The sequence below is a fragment of the Biomphalaria glabrata genome, chromosome 4 (assembly GCF_947242115.1).
Source record: "Biomphalaria glabrata chromosome 4, xgBioGlab47.1, whole genome shotgun sequence".
Taxonomy (NCBI): Eukaryota; Metazoa; Mollusca; class Gastropoda; family Planorbidae; genus Biomphalaria; species Biomphalaria glabrata.
Genome location: NC_074714.1, coordinates 7,334,600 through 7,362,055, shown reverse-complemented (window position 1 = coordinate 7,362,055; position 27,456 = coordinate 7,334,600). Strand labels below are relative to the sequence as shown.

At 39.3% G+C, this 27,456-nt stretch overlaps 2 protein-coding genes across 2 annotated transcripts; both read right to left on the bottom strand.

Annotated features, from left to right (window-relative positions):
* Nucleotides 1–2,746: 2,746 nt before the first annotated feature.
* On the bottom strand, nt 2,747–20,666 carry LOC106074767 (multiple epidermal growth factor-like domains protein 6). Its single transcript, XM_056025505.1, has 8 exons — nt 20,554–20,666; nt 19,407–19,547; nt 15,776–15,916; nt 14,889–15,023; nt 11,409–11,552; nt 7,746–7,808; nt 5,536–5,620; nt 2,747–3,920 (listed from the first exon to the last, which is right to left on the bottom strand). The coding sequence occupies exons 1-8, from the start codon at nt 20,618–20,620 to the stop codon at nt 3,812–3,814; spliced, it is 885 nt and encodes a 294-aa protein (XP_055881480.1). The 5' UTR covers nt 20,621–20,666; the 3' UTR covers nt 2,747–3,811.
* Nucleotides 20,667–23,279: 2,613 nt separating this feature from the next.
* On the bottom strand, nt 23,280–27,303 carry LOC106074769 (uncharacterized). Its single transcript, XM_056025447.1, has 3 exons — nt 27,168–27,303; nt 25,839–26,038; nt 23,280–24,188 (listed from the first exon to the last, which is right to left on the bottom strand). The coding sequence occupies exons 1-3, from the start codon at nt 27,284–27,286 to the stop codon at nt 23,341–23,343; spliced, it is 1,167 nt and encodes a 388-aa protein (XP_055881422.1). The 5' UTR covers nt 27,287–27,303; the 3' UTR covers nt 23,280–23,340.
* Nucleotides 27,304–27,456: the final 153 nt, after the last annotated feature.

The window sequence follows — 27,456 nt, the reverse complement described above, 5'->3', positions numbered from 1 at the left end:
TGGGCACATCGGCACACTTTAGGGACATGAGATTTGAGTTTTGGGCACATCGGCACACTTTAGGGACATGAGATTTGAGTTTTGGGCACATCGGCACACTTTAGGGACATGAGATTTGAGTTTTGGGCACATCGGCACACTTTAGGGACATGAGATTTGAGTTTTGGGCACATCGGCACACTTTAGGGACATGAGATTTGAGTTTTGGGCACATCGGCACACTTTAGGGACATGAGATTTGAGTTTTGGGCACATCGGCACACTTTAGGGACATGAGATTTGAGTTTTGGGCACATCGGCACACTTTAGGGACATGAGATTTGAGTTTTGGGCACATCGGCACACTTTAGGGACATGAGATTTGAGTTTTGGGCACATCGGCACACTTTAGGGACATGAGATTTGAGTTTTGGGCACATCGGCACACTTTAGGGACATGAGATTTGAGTTTTGGGCACATCGGCACACTTTAGGGACATGAGATTTGAGTTTTGGGCACATCGGCACACTTTAGGGACATGAGATTTGAGTTTTGGGCACATCGGCACACTTTAGGGACATGAGATTTGAGTTTTGGGCACATCGGCACACTTTAGGGACATGAGATTTGAGTTTTGGGCACATCGGCACACTTTAGGGACATGAGATTTGAGTTTTGGGCACATCGGCACACTTTAGGGACATGAGATTTGAGTTTTGGGCACATCGGCACACTTTAGGGACATGAGATTTGAGTTTTGGGCACATCGGCACACTTTAGGGACATGAGATTTGAGTTTTGGGCACATCGGCACACTTTAGGGACATGAGATTTGAGTTTTGGGCACATCGGCACACTTTAGGGACATGAGATTTGAGTTTTGGGCACATCGGCACACTTTAGGGACATGAGATTTGAGTTTTGGGCACATCGGCACACTTTAGGGACATGCGATTTGAGTTTTGGGCACATCGGCACACTTTAGGGACATGAGATTTGAGTTTTGGGCACATTGGCACACTTTAGGGACATGAGATTTGAGTTTTGGGCACATCGGCACACTTTAGGGACATGAGATTTGAGTTTTGGGCACATCGGCACACTTTAGGGACATGAGATTTGAGTTTTGGGCACATCGGCACACTTTAGGGACATGAGATTTGAGTTTGAGTTTTGGGCACATCGGCACACTTTAGGGACATGAGATTTGAGTTTGAGTTTTGGGCACATCGGCACACTTTAGGGACATGAGATTTGAGTTTGAGTTTTGGGCACATCGGCACACTTTAGGGACATGAGATTTAAAACAACTTGCTTCACGTCTTTCTTTGTCTCACGTTACCTCCAATCAACTATCAACCACACGATTTAAATTAGCATTCATTATGACAGACCAGCCTATGGTTTCACCAGAAACGCTTTAGTCTACCCAAGAATCATCCCCATGATTTTATTATCTAGAAACACACACATACAGCCAGTGGCGTAGCTAGGAACTGGCCACCATTTGGGGGTCCGGGGGGATTTACCTCTCCCTGCATCCTGTGTAATATTTAATATTTAATGTAAAAAAACTCCTTTGGAGCCCCCCTCAAGTGGGGGCCCGGAGTTTTTTCAAATTTTCCCCCCCTCTCCCCACCCTAGCTACGCCTCTGCATACACCCCATAACACTTTTATTGCTGTGTTAAGTGCGAAACGAACTTTTGCTCCTTTGCCTTCAGGCTCTGGATCCATGAAGAAAGTGTGCTCACAGAGCCCCTCCCCCCCTCGTGTTTCAAGTATAGTTTTTTTTCCCCTAGTTTTAATACTAGGTCGAGCCGAAATGTAACAGAGTCGAAATCGCCTTAGCATCGAGTTTCACTAAATTTTGTTTGAACATTTCTTGGAAATGCTATTATCTGTTCTGTCTATTCTTATTGCTACTGAATTGAAATCTCGGCACTCGTAGTATTTTCCGCATTAAACCGGCTTTGAAATCTAGCGATAGTTGGACATCTAGGATGGCTGCTTGGTATGAGCTCTGGATTCTCGTCTCGATGGTCCCCGGTTCGAACCCTGCCTTTCGCCATCTCTCTCCGTCCTGCGGTAGGTTTTGATCTAGGATGTAAAAAAAAACCCTTCAATTATGAAGGAATATACGAAGCATGTAAGATAGTAGAAAAAAGACTTCCAGTCGTCAAGAACGGAAAAATACGTCAGAAATTCCGAATGGAACGTCTTCAGACAGAACCACACTAGTACCACTGGGCAGATCTTCAATTCTACATGTACCATAGTCTGAAGTCGCTTAATCTCACAACTCTTTTTTTTTTTACTTTCATTTTATTATTATTATTATTATTATCATTTTAAAAACGAAAGAGTAGTCATTCTCTGGCGCTGCCAGTGTCTACTTTCGTTAAAGAGAAACAAACTTCATCGTAGTCCCTTAAACAGTTTCCACTGAGGAATTTTCTGGTGATGTGGCAGGTCTGCAGCAGTACCGCCCTCTGACAGGCAACAAGGATGTTCCTAGGAATGTTAAGGGCCTTGAAGGTATCTGTAAGTCAGTTGTTATTATCCCCTCGGTTGATATAACAATGGGGTATATTGTTGTTATTATTATTTATTATTATTATTATTATGAGCTAGTGTTAAACTTGCTAAACACAGATTGTACAAGAAGCTGATTGTATAGTTAAATTAAATATTTTAACTGAAAATCAATTGACGACAAAAAGGAGACCACCTTTTAGATGCCAATAATAATAAAAAAAAAGGATGTATGTGTAATCAAATAGAACGTTTAATTAAGAAACACAGCGTCATTTTCATAATCAAAAAGTTTATTTTACATGTTAACTTATTAACAAGCCTACAATTAACAAAAAAAAAAATGGTTTGATTGGCCCTTTTACTGACAACTTCTGCTTACTGAAGTAAAGGAAACTTATTCCACCAACACCGGAGCCAGCTGCAATGCACACCAGCTGTGCAGATTATATCTCATTCCATTAACTCGGTAATTAGACTAAACGGCGAGTTCTCTTTTTTTTTATAGCCCAAATAATAGCCCAAATAATAGACAATGAAGCAATTTATGTAATTATTAAATCTGATTTCTAAATAATAAAATAATAAGTATACAAAGCTCAACATAGTTATATCCAAGGGTGTGCTACAGAGTAAACGGTCAGATCTCATGTCAGGAAAGTACCCAGGTGACAAATCATTCACCAAGCAAGACTGGCGGGTGGTAGGGCAGTCTGTTATCACGTGATTATCTACTCACTGGGCTCACGTAGGAAGTGATCCAGATGTGAATTTAGATGTGAACTGTCCAAGTGAAGAGTGAAGGAAAATGGCAGGTAAGATGAACAAAAGAAACAAGAACACTGAGAAAGAAAGAAAGTGGCAGAGAGAGAGAGAGAGAGAGAGACGTAGACAGAGATGCATAAGAGAAAGGCATAGAAAGAGAGACATAGAGAGTAAAAGTAAGATAGGCATAGAGAGAAAAAAAGAGTCATATCTATATATAGAGAGATAGGCAGAGAGAGCGCGGTATAGAGAGAGGCAGAGAGAGAAAGAGAGAGAGCGGGGTATACAGATGAAAAATGCAGACAGAGAGAGAGAGATGGAAAGAGGTCTATAGGTCTATAAAAGAGGTAGAAAGAGAGAGAGAGAGAGAGAGAAGTATAGAAATAAAGAGACAGAAAGAGAGAGGTATAGAGATAAAGAGACACATTAATTCATCACCAGGCTGTGCCTAAACAAAGCTGAGCAATGGACAGAGCATCAATCTATCATCAGTCAGTGCTAAGAGAGCAAGCAAGTGTGTGACTGCACTTGAATCAATCCACCGATTGGGCTAATAGGGCAGCCTCTTCCAGTGGCTTGTCCAGATTTTCTTTCTCCCATTGCGCCATGTAGACCTCACGTTTGTACTGCTGTAGCATGTCCCTGGGGGGAAATACAAACAAGACAAGGAAGTCAGGCACAAGTGGGCGTGAAGTCATTCACCACGTCTGGTCTGTCCCTTGGGACTGCATCGTTACAGGAAATCACGATTATTTCCAAGCAAAACACGTGCCGTTACCTAAACATTTTAGGCGTACATTCTCTTTTGAATGGAATGTAGGTTATCGTTTAATTGTGACAGCGTGTCCGTGTGCCACTTAAATTAAAAGTTGTGACCTCATTTAGTGCATTGTCATTGATTACATGGTGCTGCTTGGTGGCAAGGTTTCATGAATGAAAGAACTCAGATGGAGGAGACGAAAGGCGATGAGAGACAGAGAGGGAGAGAGAGACAGAGAGAGACAGAGAGAGTGACAGAGAGAGACAGAGAGAGAGACAGAGCGAGAGAGAAAGAGAGAGACAGAGAGAGACAGGGAGAGACAGAGAGAGACAGATAAAGAGACAGGGAGAGACAGAGAGAGATAAAAAGAGAGAGACAGAGAGAGAAAGAGAGAGAAAGAGAGAGAGAAAAAGAGAGAGACAGAGAGAGAGAAAAAGAGAGAGACAGCGAGAGACAGAGAGAGACAGAGAAAGACTAAGTGTGTGTGAGAGAGAGACAGAGAGAGACACAGAGAGTGACAGAGAGAAAGAGAGAGAGACAGAGAGAGAGAGAAAGACTAAGTGTGTGTGTGAGAGAGAGAACTATACAAATATATGGGCATTGATCAAATGGGGCAGTGTGGGTGGTCGATTTGGAGGTCTCAGATTTGGGTACTCCGTAAAGTTTTTATTATGATGGTAAGACTTGACTAATGTCACAAGTACAAGCTACTCCTATGATAAGATATTGTTATGATAAGATACTCCTGTGATAAGATATCCTATGATAAGATATCCTATGATAAGTTGCAGAATAAAAGCTTTCTATTTTTACTACCCAACCCTCTCGCTGGACCCAAACCTGGGGCCATTAAGACTACAGTCCAGAGTGCATACCACTTAAAACCCATTTATGTTGTAGAAACTAACAAATAAACAACAAAAACAAGTTTTTGACATGCTCAGCAACTCTTTTTGGGGCTCTAGAGGGCGGTTAAAAGGTTAGAAGGCCTGTTTTTAAAGGTAATACTATTTTTGTTCCAGGTGTATGCTATCAAGCAACTGATAACAAATAAATAACAAATAAATAACAAATAAATAACAAATAAATAACAAATAAATAACAAATAAATAACAAATAAAAAAAAGTAAAGTAGTACGACTTGAAATCGAACTCAGGGCTCAAGCCTCCTCAAGGGAACTAATTCAACTTATATCACCCCATCTGCTAAGTACGATTTCTTTCGCTTGTTCGATACCAAACAAAATAATTAATTACCAATAGTTAATTAAGTAGTTGTTAATTTTTTTTTATTGATTCTTGTTTTGTCAGTAATAATTTTGACAAATTTCAACTTGACCAGAGATTGGGTGTGGGAGAACTAACGTGTACAAACTTTTGACCAGACAGAAAGAGTGAATTGATACAAGCTTTGTCAAAATATAGAAAAACAATATACACCCCATGAAAAGTAGACTCGAAAGCAATTTTATTCTAACACTGATTAAGTTTTCTTACCAAAGTCCAATAGCAATGAGTATGATTGAGATAATGGCTAGTAATACCACGAGTGGCCACAGGGGGATGTCCACTTTGTTATTTACTTGAATGAGAAAATATAAGCATACAACAAGTTAGATAGCATAAAGCAAGTGGTCAGTCAGATAATAGATCTAGTATTGTGTAGAGTCTTGGCCGTAGTTAGATCTGCGTGATACAGAACTTACATACGAAAGTTTATCTCTTATATACAGTGGCGTATCTAGGGTGTGGTAGGAGGGGGAGAATTTGAAATTCCCCCCGGGCCCCCACTTGCGGGGGGCACACTAATGAGTGTTTTTTACATTGAAAATGAAATATTACGCAAAATCCAGGGGCCCCCGAAAAGTTAAGCCCCCCCCCCCGGGCGAAGGAAAATTCCTAGCTATGCCCCTGCTTTTAGACTGAGAACATCTTTGATATTCCAGTTCTTAAGACAGCGCCCCAATTAGTGTAGTACATAATGGCCGCTATGATGTGCAGAGCCGGAATTTTAAAAAAGATTTCTTTTGCAGAGCGCATTTCATATTTATCGCATGCTCAGTGCGCTATGGTCCAATCTCTTTTGTGAGACAAGGTTTCATGGGTGAAATGTGAATTAGAAAAAAATATCTTACTAGAAAAAATTAAAAAGAAACATAACAACCGTTTGATTCAAAGACAATGCCTCCGTTATGAAGGTAATAACGGTATAGATCCAGGCGTAGAAACATAAAAAGACCAGAGTCCAAGCATTAGAAGAAGTTGATTCTTTGAAATACCTAGAGGTCAAGGACTGTCTAGTCAAGGCGGAGTTCCATAAAACACGATTCGCAAACTATTTCTAAACGTCTATTTCTTCGAACCCGGGAACTTCTAGACGTTCATACCACACGACCAGGAAGCCGTCCAATAGTTTGCAATATAAGTTCATGAAATAGTCAAAATTATTAAAACTTTTTTTAAAAAGGGAAAGGGGAGAGAATATACACTCTATATACCCTAGAGTCCAGCGGAAAAAAAATGTTTATTATAAAAAAAAATTTGTTTGTATATATGATCGTCAGAAGTTCTCGCGCCAAAACAACTGCGCCAAAATGACCATCGCGCCGAAACGACCATAGCGCCAAAACGACCGTGGCGCCGAAAATGCCTCCCCCGAAACGTCGAGTACTCCTTTCTGCCTTCCTTACACATGCTAAAAAAACTTCACACACGTCTACAGCTACAAGGTGTATACAAAAAAGGCAAGAAATGCTCCTAGTAGGGGTCCCAGACGAGTCGTTTGACCCCTCCACCTCCCCCCTGCGGTGGACATGGGAAAGGACGGTGAAAAAAATTGAGACCCAAAAACGAGTCACGCGCCAAGTAGGATAAAACAAAAATTCGTGAGAGGCTTTGATTATTTAACATTATTACGAGAGGAGCGATAGAGATCGTGGCCAAGATAAAATATGTAGACAGACTGTGAATCCCCAAGAGGCATTCTATTAAAATCTTAAAATGACTCTACTTAAATTTCAATTTCTATATCTAGGCTCTCTACCTCTATCACCCTAATCTATATCATCCTATCTAGGCACCTATCTATAACACCCTAATCTATATCATCCTATCTAGGCACTATATCTATAGCACCCTAATCTATATCATCCTATCTAGGCACTCTATCTATATCACACTAATCTATATCATCCTATCTAGGCACTCTATCTATATCACACTAATCTATATTATCCTATCTAGGCACTCTATCTATATCACCCTAATCTATATTATTCTATCTAGGCACTATATCTATATCACACTAATCTATATTATCCTATCTAGGCACTCTATCTATATCACACTAATCTATATTATCCTATCTAGGCACTCTATCTATATCACCCTAATCTATATAATTTATCTAGGCACTATATCTATATGACCCTAATCCAGTGGTTCTCAACCTGTGGTTCGCGATTTGCCAGGGGTCGCCTAATACCATCAAAAAATAAGGATTGTTATTGTCTATTCTTCTATTGCTCTGTGTGTCTATTGGGGGGGGGGAGTCGCGGCAGAGTGGTATATTGTAAAAAGGGGTCTCCGAGCTTAAAAGGTTGAGAACCGCTGCCCTAATCTATATCATCCTATCTAGGCACTCTATCTCTATCACCCTAACCTATATCACCCTATCTATGCACTATGTCTCAAAACAATTCTCTCACATTTCTCCTTTAAATCAGAGAACTCTTTCTCCAACTTTGAGCACATCATCTGTGTGCCTGCACCTGGAAACAGAAACATGAAGATATAATGTTAATACTTAAGTCTAGAATAATTGTTTCGTATAGCTCAATCACAAAATTTTGAACTTTTAACAAATGGCACTCTTCCAATCATCATGGTATTCTTAGGAAGTGGGTTAAGCTGCGCTTTTCTAGAATTCTAGGTCTATCTATTTACCTTTTTTTTGCAACTCTATTATATTAAAAAAACAAACATTTTTATTAAATTCAGATATTAATATCAAAGGTCTTGTTAATACAATGCAACAGTATTTCTTAAACTTTACTAGTGAACCTCGATTCCGATCAAAATGAACTCTTTCTCCTAATTGACGATGCCAACGTTGATTTGACCCCCATTAAACTAAATTGAATTTTGGATGTATGAACTTTTAATTTGTGTTGTGTAAAAAGAGCGCGTGCATTTCCCTATAACTCGACACCAAATATAACATTTTCTGATATTAAAAAGTTATTGAGGTCTAATCATAACAGTGTAGTGAAATACAAATGAGCAAAATAAATAATTCTATCGGAACGAGGAAAACAATTACGGAGAGAAAGAGTTAATGACGTTGGTGCCTCCTTTAGTCAATTTCTGGAAAAGCGTCGCAAACCTTTTGCTTCATTCAAAGATTCAGACATTCATTCTCCTGGCGTCTACAGCACACAATTTGACCCAGTTTGAAGAGCGCAGGTCATATAAAGCTGGACTAAGAAGGGCTAAGAAGGGTTGATATGTTTGTAACGGACTTGATCATCCCGTGTTCAGCTAAACATTTTGTAGCTGGTTTGTCAGAACGATGGCACGGGACACTCGGGGAAAAATTTGACCGAGATTGGGTGTCGGAGAAATAAATTGTACAAACCTTTTACCAGACAGACAGACGGACAGAATGAGTTGATAAAAACAACAACAACAAACAAACCAATGTTCAAACATACAATTATCTATATTCATGGGCGGGCTGGGTGTTAATATCGGCCCGGGCATTTCTTGTAGGCCTACAATCCAGCCCATTAATTATATTTTATATGATGGGCCTCTTTTTACAACCAACTGACCTAAAAATCAATTATGTTAAGTTTGATGATGCATCGATAACTGTACGCATGCACACAGTGAGTTCTATATCTTAGAAGAAACATAGGCCTTATGTTGCTTTTGATCGATCAGTGTTTAGGCCCAAAAAGGGATTGAACCTCCTACAATGTCATGTTGGCATTCATGCGGCCCTATCGGCCCATTCGGGTACCGGCCCACCGGGCATTAGCACGAATGCCCATATAGTCAGTCCGCCCCTGACTATAACTCGAAAGGGATTAGAAAATGGATACAATTTTATACTAAAGTATAATATAATTTAAAAAAAAATGAAGAGACTCTTATACTAATTTATAGACGTGACAAACTATAAAGACGATTATAAACATTTTATTAACTTTTGTTTAAATATAATACTTTGTTAATCTTTATATTAACAAGGCTAATTGCTTGTAACTGAACTCGTCTCTCTCTCTCTCTCTCTCACACACACACACCGCACAGCGTCAGGTTTCAGTGTGTGGTTCATTTTAAAGTTTTCTATTTATCTTCATTAGAGTTTGAGAGCTAAAATAAACAATACGAAGCATAAACATCCCCCCCCCCCCACCGATGTTGAACAAGATGGAGAGGAAGTTTAGTAAATCAGTCAACTAAAGATTGAGTTTCTACCTCCAGATTAGCGACATTCGAGATGATTGCGGCATTACGACTATGGGATATGTCTAAGTTTTGAACGCTTTGATTTTATTTGACTTGAACTAATTGTTTAAAATGCTTTAAATTTTTTTTTTTTAAACTATGGTTAATGATTACGAATGAAATATTTTCTTTCTTTCAACATAGTGATAGCTTCAGTCATGGACTATTTACGTATATCCATATAGAAATCAATAATCCTTTTTTTTTTTTTACAGTTGTGAAATAATTGTTTTAATAGCACGACTTGAAATAAATGACAACAAACCTAAGCTTGTTCTATTAACAAGAGAAAATCAGGCAGAAGAACAATGTATGCAAATTATGGACCACACGTTTGAAAACGTAGAAACGTTTAAATATTTAGGAAGCATGAGACATGAAAAAAACGTCAAAATCTCGGAAGTAAAGGAACGACTAGCGACAGGCAACAGAACTTTCAATAACACACAACACAAACTTAAAAAGCAAATTGATATCTAAGAGAACAAAGAAAGCTGTCTACAAAACAATCCTAAGACCAGTTGTTATGTATGTCAGTGATACCAGGACGCTGACAAAACCCAACAGAAAATCTGCTAAATACTTGGGAAAGAAAAATCTTCAGAAAAATGTATGGTGCCATACAGGACTTCGTGCGTGGCTTGATGATGTAGAGGCAGATCTAAAACAGCTGATAATCCGGGCCTGGAGACGTTCTGTGGCATTTGACGTCTCAAGAGACCATGTTTTCCCTTTGCAGCTTCTTGTGTGTCTAAAGAGGACAATCCTCTGCGGTCACAGGTTGGGCATATGTTGTGGCTGAGAAGCCCCTCCTACCGTCAAGAGACGTAGAGCACAGGATAGATCAGAATGGAGAGATGTGCTAGAGCAGGTCAGGGCCCTCCATGGGTTGTAGTGCCTGGGCCCTCCATGGGCTGTAGTGCCAGGGCCCTCCATGGACTGTAGTGCCAGGGCCATTCATGTTCTGTAGTGCCAGGGCCCTCCATGGACTGTAGTGCCAGGGCCCTCCACGGACTGTAGTACCAGGTCCCTCTATAATAATAATAATTATTATTATTATTATTATTATGTTGCATACATTTGAATGGCTAAACAATAGAAGTGTAAATACCTAGGGTCAAACATAACAAGAGATGGAGAATCAATAAAAGTGATAAAACCCCCGTTTATGATTGGCATCTGCTGCCATGAGCAAAGTGTGGAAAATATGTCAGAGTAACATAAGTTTCCCAATAAAATTTAAACTGTATTCTTCGCTAGTGGTCCCAGTACTCTCATTTGGTTGTAAAAGCTAATCACAGAACGCTGAACCACTGGTCCGCATTTTCTGAATCGGCCAGCTTTATAGATCGCAAGGTCTGAAAGGGGGAAGTTCTAATCAGGGGGAAGATATGCGGTTATTTATGTGTATGTTTATATATGGACATCTACGTCTAACACTAGACCTAAGTCACAAAGCTCTGATTTAGAATCTAGAATGTAGATGTTATTTATATTAGATTTACGTAAAAATACAAGCAACGCTTTTAAACTTCAATAAAATTGAAGCAACTTTAAATTTAATGTTGTCGCATACTTACGGTAATATGTTACAGTTTATGGAGTTGTCGATAAGCCTAGATTGATTTGTCTCTAGCCAAATTATATATTTTTTACTTTGAAAATTATAACGTCAAGCTAGAATTTTCCCCATGTGGCCAACGAGCTAGGAATTTTTTTTTCTCAGAGATAAACATCAACTGTTAAATTTCTAGGAAAATCGTTAGAGCTGTACTCGAGATAAGCGTCCACCCTCCACGAAGGAGTGACTTGAATAGAGGTATTGTAAAAATAGTCTGGCGGAGATTTGAACTTACTTTCGCGTTCTTTAGTCTCGCCTGCCGTTCCTTCGTCATCTGCTGGACCCTGTGGTGTTTTTACAGTGTTTGTCTGTTGACCAATTGTCTCTTGCTGTGCCTCTCTCTTCTCTATAGACTCGGCTCTTTGCCAGCGGGATTGACCTGTAGAAGCAAGATACCCGATAGAGAAGTTCATCTTGAGGGTAAGGACATAAAAAATGAGGTCAAGGGCATAACAAATGGAGTAAGAGACATAATATATGTTGAGATACTCAGCGATGTCAAAGTATCAACTAGCTATAATTAGTGAACTACAGGACTAGCCACTGATTCAAGAAAAGTCAACGTTTGTCTTACTGTTATGGTCCACTGCATCCAGGCATAGCCCAAGCATAAGATAAGAGATACCTTATGGTATGGCGTGGTATCCGCGGACCCTGATTCAAGAATATTATATAATGGGCTCCTTTTCTGTAAGCTGAAGGCGACAGAATAAACAGAACTGTGACACACACGATTATAACGTTCTGTTCTTATACATGGATATCAACATCCAATTTCGTAAGTGGGTCTTTTGTTGTTTCTCGCTCAATGGAGAGTGAAGCCAAACTGATTTGTGTCCTAGAGATTCTACAGTAACTTGTACACATCGCAACTTTGAAAGTGACTGCCTGATGCAATGACTGGATGATTCACAAGAAAAACATTAAAAATACTTTTCCAAAAAAGACAATACAACCTTAACATAGCTTATAGAGCGATTGTTTTTCTCTTAATAACTAATAAAGGTTAGATTAAACAACAATCCCCCTTCCCCCGTGAGAAAGAAACCTGGTTGAGTGAATGTATAGATCTACTAGACTTAATAATACTCCATATGATAGGACCTGAGATCTAGACTTAGAAGACGACGACAATTTTGTTCATAAACACTAATTTATGAAACTCTTCAACGAATGAGGAAATACTTTAAAACGTCCGTTCAAGATGGTTTTACGTTCTCTAGCCCAGGGGTCGGCAACCTTTAGAGTCGGAAGAGCAAAAAATTACAATTTACAAAATTTTTAAGTTTTTAAAGAGCCACAAATTTTTTTCTTGCCAACTTTAAATAGTATGCCTACTAGCATAAATAAAGTTCTTTGATAAATAAAAATGAATCTATTTATTCAAAAGAAAAATATCTATTTATTTATATATGACTAGTGTTTTTCACAACAAATTAGATAATTTATATATGGCATTATTAGATAATTACTTATTGTAAGTAAATATACCAACAGAATTAAACATTTACATACAACACTAACTTGTACTTCAATAACAAAACACTTGAGCAAATTCAATAAATGGCTTTGGTTTTAGAAAGTTTGGAATACATTTGTTTTTAGTTTCAAACACGACTCTAAATTTTCATTCTTTAGTTGGCAAGAGAACGCTAGCTCGCATGAATATGTCGATCCGAATATAGTCAGCACTCCAATTGCCAATCTTTTCACTTCACTGTAGCAATCTGGAAGACTATTCCATGCGTCGAATATAAGTGCCTCATCTCGCGGCATTTCTTTGAAACCTGTCCACTTTTGTTGCGTTACGTACATACATTTCGGGACATCCAACTTTTCAAACTTGCTTTTCAAATCTGCAAATTTTCCGCTCCAGAAAGCTTTACTTTTTAAAGTTCAGTATCAATTCCAAATGGCTCAATGTGGATTTCGTTACTATTTGTGTTGAGGAGATTTACTATGAATGCTAGAATGGTTTTGTTGGTTTTGAAATGCTCAAATCTCTCAGCAAATTCATCTGTATTTTTTAAAAAAATAACTGTGCTTAAGCAATTCCTGTCAATAATTTTATCGCGATATTGCTTTAGAAAGTGAAGATGAAGTCATTTATGAATAAGTAAAATAAAGCTTCCCTTTCAGATCTTGCTATCTATAGGGCAGATGATGTAAAGGTAATCTCTTTCTGTTGTCCACGGTTACCAAGGGTGTCATGTGGCCAGCATATCGACCAACCGCCTTTACTTTCCTCAACTAATGTCAGGCATCCATTTAGAGATGGGTGTATTTAGAAGAGCCAAAAAATATCCAGCGATTAAAAATCCCAGTCTTCACCAAGATTCTAACTCGCTTTACTGCTCAGACGCCGCTCTTATCTTCTACCAAAACATCGGCTGGGTTTTCATTTTCTTGTAGTTATGGATTCATCTCCTTTACTTTTGCTGTAATATCCATCATAAAGTAACATTATTGCAACCATTTGTCGTTCTCTAATTCTGGGTGACTAATACCCTTCTCATTTAGGAATGTATTTATTTCATTCAAGCACAAAGTTGAAAGTTTCAACACCATACCTGTAGAAAGCCATCGCACTTTATTGGGAAGAAGACGGTCGGAATAATGAGTCTCCATTTCGTTTAAAAATTCTTTAAACTGACGCTGGTAGAGTGCTTTTGACAAGCGCTTCTTGGTATAAGAAATTCGTGGAGAATCGCAGATTCTCCTTTATTTTTTCCTGTCACACTTGTGCCTCCATCAGTTGCTATTGAAACGAGTTAATTTAAATAGAGCTTGTCTTCGAGGCATTTTTGCTCGGCATTCGCTAAATATTCTCCTCTAGTTTGTCACTAGAAGACATATACCTGACAGAAAGCCAACTTGTGCCCTGTCTTTTATGTCGCAAGATTTATCTATATTATTGATAAGGAAGAAGAAGGTTGAATATCTTCCACCTGCAAATATGTTACATTTGAAGACACGGGGATGGGTGCAAGTACAAGTGGCTGAGAGATAGAATCGGTGCCTAATCTTAGTTAATCGATTCAATTTTTTTTTCGATAAAATAAATAATATTTGAGTATGAAACTAAAGAGCCGCAGCTTAACATCCAAAGAGCCACATGTGGCTCGCGAGTCGCAGGTTGCCGACCCCTGCTCTAGCCAAATTAATTTTTTTTACTTTGAAAACTTATAACGGTCAAACTAAGGTTTCTCAGTGTGGACAAATACGGAAATTTAACAATTTTTTTTTAGAATCAGCGGAAATGACGCACAAAAAGTAAGCGGAAGTATAAGGTTGTAATGTTTTAAAACAATTTTAAATGTAGGATTTACAAATGAGAAAAAAAGGTTCGGTCGAAATCGTGAATAAAAAATCGTGTTCCTTAAATTTAACCGCTGCTGTGTCGATCGCTGCTGTGTTGTTCTAGGCACACAGAAAGTAGTAACCGGTTAAATGTTCGTATTTGTTCGTCCCCGGAAAATGGAAGAATCGGTGATATGTCAGTCAGTACATGAATGAATCAATCAGAGCCTAATGCGCTTAGAGTATAGATTTGTGATAAAATAATGCAAAAATACGCCTGAAAGTTGGATTAGTTGTCTGGGGCTGCGGACGACCACAGTCTCTATCAGCACATTTCAATAGAGATATAGATATATTCAAATGTAGTGCCGGGGGGTATAATAAACTTTCCAGAGTGATCACACTAAATACTGACCTGCCTTAGCCTTAGGGTCATGAGTGTGACATTGATCTAGAGAGAAACAGGTGCCATTGACATGGTCACATCCGCAGTCCTCAACGCAGGCACAACGAGACGCACACTTGTCCCCATAGTAACCCACCGGGCAAGCTGCGTAAAGAGAGCACACAACTTTAACATGAACGACACTCTATGGTCACAGTATGGTGGAACATATTGGTAGAGATCTGTTATCTACACACACACTCACTACTAACATAAAAAATGGAGGGAAAAAAAAGAAACATATTATCGAAAAACATAAAAATATTTTTAAAAGTTCATGCTTTATGAAGCTGTTCAAAAATTTCTTGTTTTATTCATTTCTTATAATGCTTCATCACTACAGGATCAGCGGTACACAAGCGTAGAAGGGTTTAGTCAAGTATAGTTCCCCAGGACCAGAATTCACCCCCAAGAGGTTTACATGACTCCATAATTCCCCAGGACCAGAATTCACCCCTCCCCCAAGAGGTTTACATGACACCATCATTCCCCAGGACCAGAATTCACCCCCCAAGAGGTTTACATGACTCCATCATTCCCCAGGACCAGAATTCACCCCCAAGAGGTTTACATGACTCCATCATTCCCCAGGACCAGAATTCACCCCCCAAGAGGTTTACATGACTCCATCATTCCCCAGGACCAGAATTCACCCCTCCCCCAAGAGGTTTACATGACTCCATCATTCCCCAGGACCAGAATTCACCCCCCAAGAGGTTTACATGACTCCATCATTCCCCAGGACCATAATTCACTCCCCCCCCCCAAGAGGTTTACATGACTCCATCACACCTCCAAGTTCTTCGATAGATACCTAAACACTACGCGTGACATTAACGTTAAAAAAAAAAAATCACCTTTGGTGCAGTCTTTACCCATGTAACCAGCCTTACAGCCACGTTGCGTACAGTTGCCTCTCCTGAAGTCACAGATCGGGTCCAAGCAGTTGGGGGAACATGTACTACTGCAAGAGACGCCATAAGTTCCAGGAGGACATTCTGAAACACACAGCATCAATTCGTATACAAAATGATGACTCGTCGAAATATGGATTTTTCCCCCCACTTTCCTGGAAGGCCCCCTTCTAGTTGAGGCCCCTGGAGGCTTCCTTAAATCCAAACCTTTCCAGAACGGTCGGTACCCTACCATGATCCTTAACTCTTTCTCTCCGTAATTATTTACCACATTCTGATTGAATCAACGCTGGTATCGTCAGTTAGGAGAGAAAGAGTTAATATCATTTTTTTGGGGGGTTGGTTATTAGACGTAATCACATCCTTACTTCCAGAGTCTAGCTACTTATTCTTTACTTGACATTATGTTTGTTTTGCTGTAAAATGTTTGACATGTTTCGGATGTTCCTTCAGAGTAGAAGATAGTTTACTTCCTAGTCCAAACCTCCCGCAGGACAAGGGGGGATGGGAGCGGGCAGGGTTTGAACCCTCGACCGTCGGTAAATCCGAACGACAGTCCAGCGCGCAAACCGCACGACCAGGCAGCCATCCATTTTGAGAGTGGAAAAGGGGGGGGGGGAGGTTTTTAGTGGTAAAACCAAGTCACACCCAAGAAACAGGATCAAGTCGAACAAAATAGCCAAGTAGGGGTGTGTGTGTGTGTGTGTGTGTCTGTGTGTGTGTGTGTGTGTGTGTGTGTGTCCCCGTCCATATCTTCCTCTTCCAATACCGCAGAAACACTTGTTTTAAAGACTGAGATTATGTGTGAAAAAATGTGTGTGTGTGTGTGACGGGGGTTTGAAGAGAAGGATTATGTGCACACAGATTACTCAGATTTTTAATTAGAGACTTCTCTTTTATCCACTAAAAAATGTTTGTAAACATCCTGTCTTTCCACCTTTATCTTATCTTATAAATGAAAGACGCCCCATCAAAAGTCGTGTTAATCTAGTCTTGCCTTGTTAATTAGAGATTTTAAACTCTACTACGTCATTGCTTTTCCTGTCTGATTCAGGCAACCCATTCCATTCAGTAAAGGCACTAGGGAAGCAGGAAAACAATGTTGTTTTTTAATATAATTCTTCCTTTATGAAGTTGATTGTTTCTACCAGTGATTCTGTTGCTCGTAATAACTAATGATTGATAGATTTAAAAAATGTGGAACTTTTTTAGCCCCTTCGAATCCCTCCCCCGAAAAGAATTCTTGTATAAATCTACTCAGAGTATTTAAAATTCTAGTTCGGTGATATAGATCCAGACCAACAAATATAGGAAGACAGTTGTCTACACTGATTTCTACATAAGACTGTGCGATAAATGTTCCTGACCGTCTAAATGTTTCTATAAACTAATTAGGAATATTTGCTAGAATTTCCACTGACGTGTGTTCAAGATAAAAATCATTAGAGTTTGAGTTTATTTTGAGATGATTATATTTTGAAAAAAGTATAATGGTCAGACCAGAGTTTTCCATGTGTGGCCAATCAGCTAGTCATTTTTCCCCAAAGATATACATAAACTGTAAAATTTTTAGGGAAATAGTTAGAGCAGTTTTCAAGATCCGATACCACCAAGTGTCTACACACCTTTCTGAACCAACGAACACTTTGCCAGCTAATAATAGGATTCGCATAAAAGGATTGACTTAAAAATCATTACTGTGATAGGTCTACTTGAATATTCTCCATTGTATATTTTTCATATCCTTATACCCCCCCCCCCATCTAATATTTAGATTTTTTAAAAAGTAAGTAATGATGACCAACATTAACAAAACGCAAGTAATACAGGATGTGATTTGTCCGTAGATTTGTCAGACTGATAACTGACTTATCAAACTGATTACTGACTTGTCAAACAGATAACTGACTTTTCAAACTGATAATTGACTTGTCAAACTGTTAACTGACTTGTCAAATGGATAACTGACTTGCTAAACTGATACTTTATGTGTCAAAAGAATATCTGACATGTCAAACTGACACCGCTAATGTGTCAAACTGATACTATGGAAAGATAAAACTGTCCAAAAACAAAGCGCATCTGTGTCAAATGAAATGAATATATCTATGTCCTGACATTGTTCAAGGCCCCGCACTCGGTTACCCAAACCTCGAGACAGACTATTGTTTACAGCGCATCGCCATTTTTAAGCAAGTCCAAGCGACATCTAGTGAACGACCTTGTTTTCAAAGCACGATAACTCGCAATAACTCAGGCTGCACACTCAGACTCCAGCCATTCCAATATCAGTTAACCTCTGGAGAAATGAAATCCAAGAGTTTTATCTCCTTGTACACAAATATTTTGGAATTATTTTCATTTTTATTATTTTTAAATCCTGAAACATAAAAATCTAAAATATTGAAAATTCTTTTTTTTTTATGTGTGTAAATGGCTTTGCGACAGTAAGAGGAGAGAATCTCGAAATGAGGAAAAAAAAAAAAAAGACGAGTGACAATCTGGCAGGTCAAATTTCTCAATGAGTACTCCCTGAAGAGACAAACTGGTCAGCTTTATTGATTTCTGGTCTAACGAATTGGATGGATGATTTCTGGCTGGGTTTTTATTTAGTGAACAGAGGTGATATAAACAGGCAGAGGCGCCAATATTGTTTAATGTTGTGTGATTTTAGTCTTGAGAAGTTGAAAGATATCTCTATCTATCTATCTATCTATCTATCTATCTATCTATCTATCTATCTATCTATCTTATCTATCTATCTATCTATCTATCTATCTATCTATCTATCTATCTATCTATCTATCTATCTATCTATCTATCTATCTATCTATCTAATAACTAACTAAAAAATCTTTTTTTTTTGCAATCGAATTGGGAAGTACATCTCACTATGAATCCTATAATGTTCACAATGTCAAAAAAAACAACTATAGATGTGTAACAAAAATATTCTTTATATCTTTCTCTCTTCTCTCTCTCTCATTAGGACACAAATAGTCTCTCTCATTCGATTTCTCTTTCTCTCCATTTTTCCTAGCTGTCCCCCTCTTACTCGCTCTCATAGTTTACTTCTCTTTTTTCTTTATTTTTGTTTACAAAGCTTATATTAACTCTGTCTGGTACAAATCTTGTACACGTTATTTCTACCACTTCCTAATCTCAGATCAAGTTGAAACTTTGCACAACTATTCATTGCCAAAGACAATACACGAATCAATAAACAAAATTTATCATTTTGTTGATTAATTAGTGGCAAATAATTAATCTTGTTTCATATAGAAAAAAAAAGTACTTAAATTTTGCAGTACTGAGAGATATGAGAGTAATCTCGGTGTCTCTCTCTAGTTCTTTGGTTACTTCTTTCTGTCTTTGTCGCTCTTTCTCTCGCTCTTTCTTTTCCTGGCTATTTCACTGTCTTTTTCTACCCGTCACTGTCTTTTTCTACCAGTCACTGTCTTTTACTACCTGTCACTGTCTTTTACTACCTGTCACTGTCTTTTACTACCTGTCACTGTCTTTTTCTCGTTCTCTCGATCTTTGTCTTTCTAACTTCCCAGTAGGATGTACTTACTTTCTGTGCATGTCTTTCCTCTGTAGCCCCAAGCACATCCATTATAACAATGTCCACTTCCAGGGTCACAAAAGATCGGGCCACCGACGCACTCCCCACACTTATTCTCACATGTGTGTCCATAGTATCCCAGTTTACATTCTGAGTGGGGAAAAAAAAAAGGTTTAGCTGCTGATGCTCTTTGCTTCTTTGTTTTTAGTTTGCTGCACGTGTTTCGGAGGATTTTTCAGAGCTGAACATCATTACACCCTAACCCAGACCTCCCTCAGGACGGAAGGGTTCGAACCCAGGACAATCGACACGGCGGCCCAGAGCGCATAGCACACGACCTGAACAAGCTCATTTATTTCTCGTGATATGAACAGCCTGGGAACGAACTCCCGTTGTAAACATTAAAACTTTAATGCTAAGAAGTGTGGACGGACAATATTGACAGGATTACGTCTTGAAACAAAATTTGAAACATCGGTACAGTAGGACAGGGGACGGCAAACTATTTGACTTGGAGGGCCACGCAATTGTAAAAACCTAGCGGCTTCTTTATGCAGTGTGGACTGATGGTCTTAGGGTCCAGATAGTACCGCATCACGGTCCGGAAGCTGGGCATCACTGTATTAGAAAAGAGATTTATAACTCATAACTCCAGATCGCCTGTCAATGAGTTTGCATACGCTGCCGCCAACAGAAGTCAAAGATCAAAGTAAATGGACATCCCCTTTAACGTGGTAGGCCACTTCACATATCTAGGAAGCATAATATCAAACGAGACATTGATTTCTAGTGAAGTTAATAACAGTCTGGCCAGGGCTAGTACAGCTTTTGGACACCACCAGGTAAATCGCTCCGCCTGCCTACAAAAAAATCAGTGTCTACCAAGCGGTGGTTCCTTCAACCCTTCTATATGGACCCGAGACATGAATATTATACAGAAAGTAGGCCGAGAAAACAACGAAGACTTCTTGAACGTTTTCACCAAAAATCCTTGCGCTTCATCATTTATTTAGATTTCCTGAGGACTAGTGATTTAAGAACGGCGCTTTGATATAGATTTAGATCGTTTACTTGTATTAATTAGTTAAATTAATAAGAATGTTTATATTTATAATATCTCTGTCCTATACCTATACCTAAAAGTCATTATATTTACCATGAGATTTAATTACTGGCAAAACAAACAGCATCAGGAAACAGACCGCAAGACGTGAACTCTCCATCTTGAAATGTTTCACTTCCGTTCTATGACCTAGATAGGGATTACTTCCTTTTTATGAAGTACTTTTCTTGATTCCACAGGGAAGAGCTCCTCAATGAACTGTTTTACTACTGTCAACGAGTATCAATGCGCATGTCCTTTATTTGTCTAGATTCAATTTTCTTTATTCATATTATGTCTAATTGGGTCCTGTTCCTTTTTTTTTTTAATGCCTGCTCAATTTAAGTGAGAAAAAAACCTAAATGCTGCTACGTTTTCTCTTCTGTATTAGATTTAACTCACTAAAGAAGCACTATTTTACATACCATTCAACAGCCTCGCTCAGTGGGACACTATCCTGTCTGTGAGATGACTGCAATCCAAAGTCTATCCTTTCTGGCGAGCTGGAAGGAGAACGTGGTAACAGAGGCGGCCCCAACCACAGAATGCTATAGGTACTTTTTAGTCCTCACTTGCATAGATGAAAGTAACTTCCAGCGGATGGCCTCTATAAGAGGCATCTGGAGAGTGTAGAAAGGGGGGGGGCAAGGGGGCACGATTTCCCGGACGCCACCCTCGGAGAGGCGTCACACGCTGCCTATATTTCTATGCGATGTTCGTGGAGAATGGGGGTGGGGGCGCCAATAAGATACCTTGCCTCGGGCGCACATATTGCTCACTACGCCTATGCATCACTCATCCGCACATTCAGTACTGCAGATTTTTATTTATAAAATCTTTCTAGTATCTGATCCTATGTTATCAAAATAGTTTACTTTTTGCAAAATTGATATCAAATCACTCTGTCACTCAAGTTGAAAATTAAGACAATTAATTATTGTACCTAACAAAGCATTTACCAATTAAAACATTAACCAATTAGTTAATTATTTATTGATAATTAATTTGTTTTGTTTGGTACCGGAAAAGGGAGATAAACATTACTTAAAAAGAAAGAGAGAGATGGAGCTGTTTATGTGGAATCATCCCCCTCACATCTGCCAGTCTGAACAAACTTCTATCTGGGAAAGCTCCAAGCAGATGTAAATTATTACATCCCTATTACTGATGGCTCATATCCTAAGGGGCTCAGATTAGAAGCGAGGCCAATGGCCGAGCGCACCGGGGAAAATTCCCCTTATTCCTTCTCTGTACCACATCAGTCGTCCGCCAAAAGAACGCTCCTTTAAGGAACAGTATGTGGACAATGACATGTTTGTTGGGGCTTTCTTCCATCCACGCCAGTGCAATGGACTTGGTCCTTAGGCACCCCAATGGGGGTTCTTTTTGGCTTCCCTACTGACCTAATCTTCTCCTCTAACGCTTCGAGCGAAGCGGTGGTGCTGAGAAGCATTGCCCGGGAACCCCTCATATAACTTAAATCTTTTCGCTTAAATAAACACCCTAACATAAATGTACTTTACATAAATTGACCTCACATATTAAATACTAGTTGTCTTGCCTACATTTTATTTCCATCTCATTCGCCCCCTCATGTCGTAAAAAAAAATGTCATATCGTTTCCCAAAGTGCAACGTTACGTCTGACATTTGTAAACCTCAGCACTAGAACACGGAACAGACACCAACAGACACATATAAACTATTCAAAACTAATGGAAGAAAATAAGTATGATCCCAATGGCTTGAGGGAATTTAGAAATAATTCAGACATGACATGCGATAACTACGGCACCGTTTTAGAGTTGATTTTATTAAAGTTTTAAATGTGTACATGTGATGTCGTCAAAAGGGCGCCCGGTGGCATTTTTAGATCTTGCAATTTATAGGACAAATGATGTTAAGGTCATCGTTTTCTTTGGTCAACGATTAAAGGGCAGGGTGTGATGTGGCCAGCACAACGACCATTAGCTATGGTAGGAACGATGCTGCCAGCATAGCAGCTCCAACCTCTTTACAAAAAAAAATAAATAAATAAACAGCTGCTGAAATAATTTCAAATCAGCGGCGTGGCAGGTTCTGCCAAGGTACAGCAAACTACTTAGGGGTCAGCGGCTCCAGAGTTTTCCTCAGGGGCTTACTCCTGGAATCTTTCTCATTTTTTGAATATTGCCGAAAGGCTTAAGAGGTTTGAATTTAGAGTTTTCCTTCTCCTAGTTGGGTAGCCAGCCAAGTTTAAGGAACCCCTCCTGCCTGAAGTTAATGGGTTTAGGCGCAAGTTGCTCGTCTCTGCTTCTACTCCAGTCAGTAACATTTTTGCTAGACACAATATGAGCAACATGTTAAGGTCAAGAGTTGGACTGGTTGTCAGAGGCTATTGAGACGCATGCAATTGGAAGCATTTCATAGGTAGTGGAGTGTTTATATTCGTTAACACCTCGTGCAATGACAAACTTTTGGAAATCAACTAATTCAATTTATCAGTGCAGAGTTTTTTTAGAAGGGCAGAATTCCATTTTGGAACCAGTGAAATCTGTCCATGTGGAACGTCACCACAGAATGCTGATCATGTCCTTCTAAACTGCATTCTTTACCATGAGACCCGAACAAGACAATGGCCCCAAAACACACTAATTATTTGAATTCTCCAGCATATTGTTTGCATTTGCGATACGCTAGATTAGTACTAACTTTCTCATATGTATGAATTTTATTGTTTCAAAACAGGTGTACAAAAACAAAGAGATTAGCGACAACAAACAACTCATAGCTCCTGCTCACTGAATCTTAGTCAAAGTTTAATGACGGGGGCGACTGACATTGGTAAGTAAAGGTTTCAGTTCTAATCTTCTTCAGTCACTGAGATCTCGCTGACGTTGGCACTGTCATTGGGCGACAGCTGCTTCCGTCTCACGTCGTGGTAACACATCAAGCAGCTGCAGAGCTCAGCCTGAAACTTGGAAGTCAGCGTGCTGTACAGGAGGAAGTTGATGGCGTTGCAGCAAAATGTCAACAGAAGCACCACGGTGCTGGCCAAATTCTTCTTGGCCGTGTCGTACATGGTGTGGCCAGGGAACATGTGCGATATGGAATACCAGACGCAGAAGGGCGTGTGGAAGATGATGAAGATGACCGACGCGCAGGCCACCACCACGCGCAGCGTCGGAGTTCTCAGCATGCAGCAGCCTTGCAGCCCTTTGCGACCAATAACGTCCAGCGTGTCGTGCCTTTTCCGCTTGCGGACCCTGTTGCTGTCGTCCCAAACAATGTAGTCGTCGCTCAGCGCGGCGAGATACAGGATCCCGTAGGACGCGCGGATTCGGCGAAGGTTTCGCTCCTCTTTGATCAGCATGATTCTCTTGACTTCTGTGGTGTCAATGTCCATAGAAGGGTCGACGCTCGAACACGAACCCATTGACAATTTGGAGCAGCAGCTGAGGATCTCCACTTTGGCGGTTTCCAGGTCCACCACGTGAGAGAATCGGATTTTTTTAGGAGTTTTTTGTTTACTGACTGTATTGAAGTCTTTCATGCTAGACGGGTGATGAAATCTTTCGTCAGGTGTGATGGCTGGGATATCTACATTGCTGTAATTATTTACTGGCGCATCTTTAGGAGCATTTGTCATTATCGGCATTTCCTGCTCCTCTTTTACATCAATCTTGCTTTTCAAGTCTAAGATTTTCTTGGCTGTAAAAAAAAAAAAACAATACAAAACATTGCAATATTTTCTGTTTTAAAACATTTATTTATGGCTATTAATTAAGCTACCTTCTTGCATATTGCTGCAAATCTCCTCACACAGAATTTCTAGAACGCTTTGCTACACTATGGCAGAGACTGCGACGCAGATGACCCAAAACCGTATCGGCCACTGCCGCTCATTAGGATGCAACAGGTGTGTTGAGAAGGAGAACGCCATGTGGGCGTCAACGCTCCAACCATACCCAATGTCCAGTCTCCAAGAGATGAATCCTAGTCGTTGTACGACTGACGGAAGTCACAGAAGTACCACGTCATAGAGGCTGGAGTCAGCGTCTTGTCAACTAATTGTTCACCAAAAAGAATACACGCTTTGGGAAATATGAAAGGTCCATTGAAGCCCCCAGGCAACGCCTTGACTGTAAGAATTGGATAGAAGTATCCAAATATATCCGCTAGCGTATGGGCGTAGCTCCCCCAGCGCGGGGCGAAGCCCGGCCGCCAAGCAATATTTCCGGTATTAAAAGCCAACAAAATGCATATATCCTGCTATTAAAAAATTTTATTTAAAAAACCATATGTGCTATTTTTACTGACTTAGATTCACCCGCGTCTATATAAGCTATGTAATAAGTTTCGGGGGTTTCTTAAGAAATAAAGATTATTTCGTCCTTACCCAAAACCAGCTGCATGACTGCAGGCAAAGGGCTTGACCTCATACCATTGTCTAGACCATCTGGAGCGCATACCACACGACCAGGAAGCCCTTACTAACTTTGCGTTTGTAAGAAGAAATTGTTTTATTTTCTCAACAGATACAACTCTTTTTTGGTAATATTAAGAAATTATTCCTTGAAAAATTTGATCAGTAAATAAAATTATCCCTTGAAAAGTTTGATCAGTAAAATAAATTATCCCTTGAAAAATTTGATCAGTAAATAAAATTATCCCTTGAAAAGTTTGATCAGTAAAATGAATCATCCCTTGAAAAATTTGATCAGTAAATAAAATTATCCCTTGAAAAATTTGATCAGTAAATAAAATTATCCTTTGAAAAATTTGATCAGTAAATAAAATTATCCCTTGAAAAATTTGATCAGTAAATAAAATTATCCTTTGAAAAATTTGATCAGTAAATAAAATTATCCCTTGAAAAGTTTGATCAGTAAATAAAATTATCCCTTGAAAAGTTTGATCAGTAAATAAAATTATCCCTTGAAAAGTTTGATCAGTAAATAAAATTATCCCTTGAAAAGTTTGATCAGTAAATAAAATTATCCCTTGAAAAATTTGATCAGTAAATAAAATTATCCTTTGAAAAATTTGATCAGTAAATAAAATTATCCCTTGAAAAGTTTGATCAGTAAATAAAATTATCCCTTGAAAAGTTTGATCAGTAAATAAAATTATCCATTGAAAAATTTGATCAGTAAATAAAATTATCCCTTGAAAAATAAGATTAGTAGATAAAATTATCTTTTGAAAAATTAGATTAGTAGGTAAAATTATCTCTTGAAAAATTAAGTCAGTAGATACAATTTTCTCTTGCAAAATTGTCAGTAGATACAATTTTCTCTTGAAAAATTAAGTCAGTAGATATAATTATCCCCTCCGAAACTGATTGGATCGATGAATAACCTATTTCATGGTAGTGCTTTCGCAAACTGTCCCTCCTATGAAGCATCTGCTGGTAGTTGACAATGATTCTCCAATGGAAGAAGAGTATCAGGCACCCAGGGATGACGTAGACAGGCATGAGCTGAACCATCTTGAAGACTACAGTGTTAGCCCCGGGGACCAGGACACAGGCCTCACAATTATAGTACACTCTTCCTGTGCTGGGGGAAGAAAAGGTCGTGAATGTTTATCTATCTATCTATCTATCTATCTATCTATCTATCTATCTATCTATCTATCTATCTATCTATCTATCTATCTATCTATCTATCTATCTATCTATCTATCTATCTATCATCTGTTTGCCTGTCGGACTGTCTATCTATCTATCTATCTATCTATCTATCTATCTATCTATCTATCTATCTATCTATCTATCTATCTATCTATCTATCTATTATCACTTTGTCACAGTCATGTAAAAAGAAATTCTATTGTCCTTCAGATATTTTAAAACGTATTGCCTATTTAGAATTATTTTTTTTAGCGCTGATTTAACCATGACGACACAGATGATACATGCTAAGCCCGAAAGATAGTTTAGCGATACGAAACACACGCACACAGACATTGAGACACACGTATATTAAACACAGGCATTGAGACACGCATATCGAGACACACAGACATTGAGACCCAAAGACATTGAGTATTGAGACAGAGAAATTGAGACACACATATATTGAAACACATGACGTTGACACGCATTAGACACACAGACTTTAAGACGTACACATTGAGACAGACATATTGAGATACACAATTTGAGACACCCAAGCATTGAGCCATACACACATAGAGACACACTCACATTATCACACACAAATTGGGGCACATTAACATTAACACATACGCTTTGAGACACACACCTATTGACACACACACGCATTGACACACACACACACATTGAGACACACACATCGAGACACACATGCACATTGAGACACACACGCACATTGAGACACACATGCACATTGAGACACACACGCACATTGAGACACGCATGCACATTGAGACACACATGCACATTGAGACACACACGCACATTGAGACACACATGCACATTGAGACACACACGCACATTTAGACACACATGCACATTGAGACACACATGCACATTGAGACACACACGCACATTGAGACACACACGCACATTGAGACACACATGCACATTGAGACACACATGCACATTGAGACACACCTGCACATTGAGAGACACATGCACATTGAGACACACATACATTGAGACACACATGCACAATGAGACACACAGGGCAATCAGAACATTACTCGGTGTAGTTCTTGTAGTAGACCAAACAAGTTGAGGCCGCCAGCAGGAAGATGACGGTCAGGGCGAGGTAGATCCGGCACTGTGAGAACATAATGTGGACTCGAAATGGGTAGGTCATTCGGATGTAACGGGTGAAGGCCATTGAGACACACACGCACATTGAGACACGCATGCACATTGAGACACACATGCACATTGAGACACACACGCACATTGAGACACACATGCACATTGAGACACACACGCACATTTAGACACACATGCACATTGAGACACACATGCACATTG

Bases quoted from the DNA above. Each gene is read 5' to 3' on its own strand.
- LOC106074767 (XM_056025505.1), bottom strand. From the start codon at position 20,620: ATGGAGAGTTCACGTCTTGCGGTCTGTTTCCTGATGCTGTTTGTTTTG. The intron at 19,548-20,553 runs GTAAATATAATG...TTCCCCACTCAG, and splicing joins GCCAGTAATTAAATCTCATG to AATGTAAACTGGGATACTAT. The intron at 3,921-5,535 runs GTAAGAAAACTT...ATTTCCCCCCAG, and splicing joins CTCATTGCTATTGGACTTTG to GGACATGCTACAGCAGTACA.
- LOC106074769 (XM_056025447.1), bottom strand. From the start codon at position 27,286: ATGACCTACCCATTTCGAGTCCACATTATGTTCTCACAGTGCCGGATC. The intron at 26,039-27,167 runs GTAATGTTCTGA...TTCTTCCCCCAG, and splicing joins TACTACAAGAACTACACCGA to CACAGGAAGAGTGTACTATA. The intron at 24,189-25,838 runs GTTATTCATCGA...TTTTTTTTACAG, and splicing joins AAAGCACTACCATGAAATAG to CCAAGAAAATCTTAGACTTG.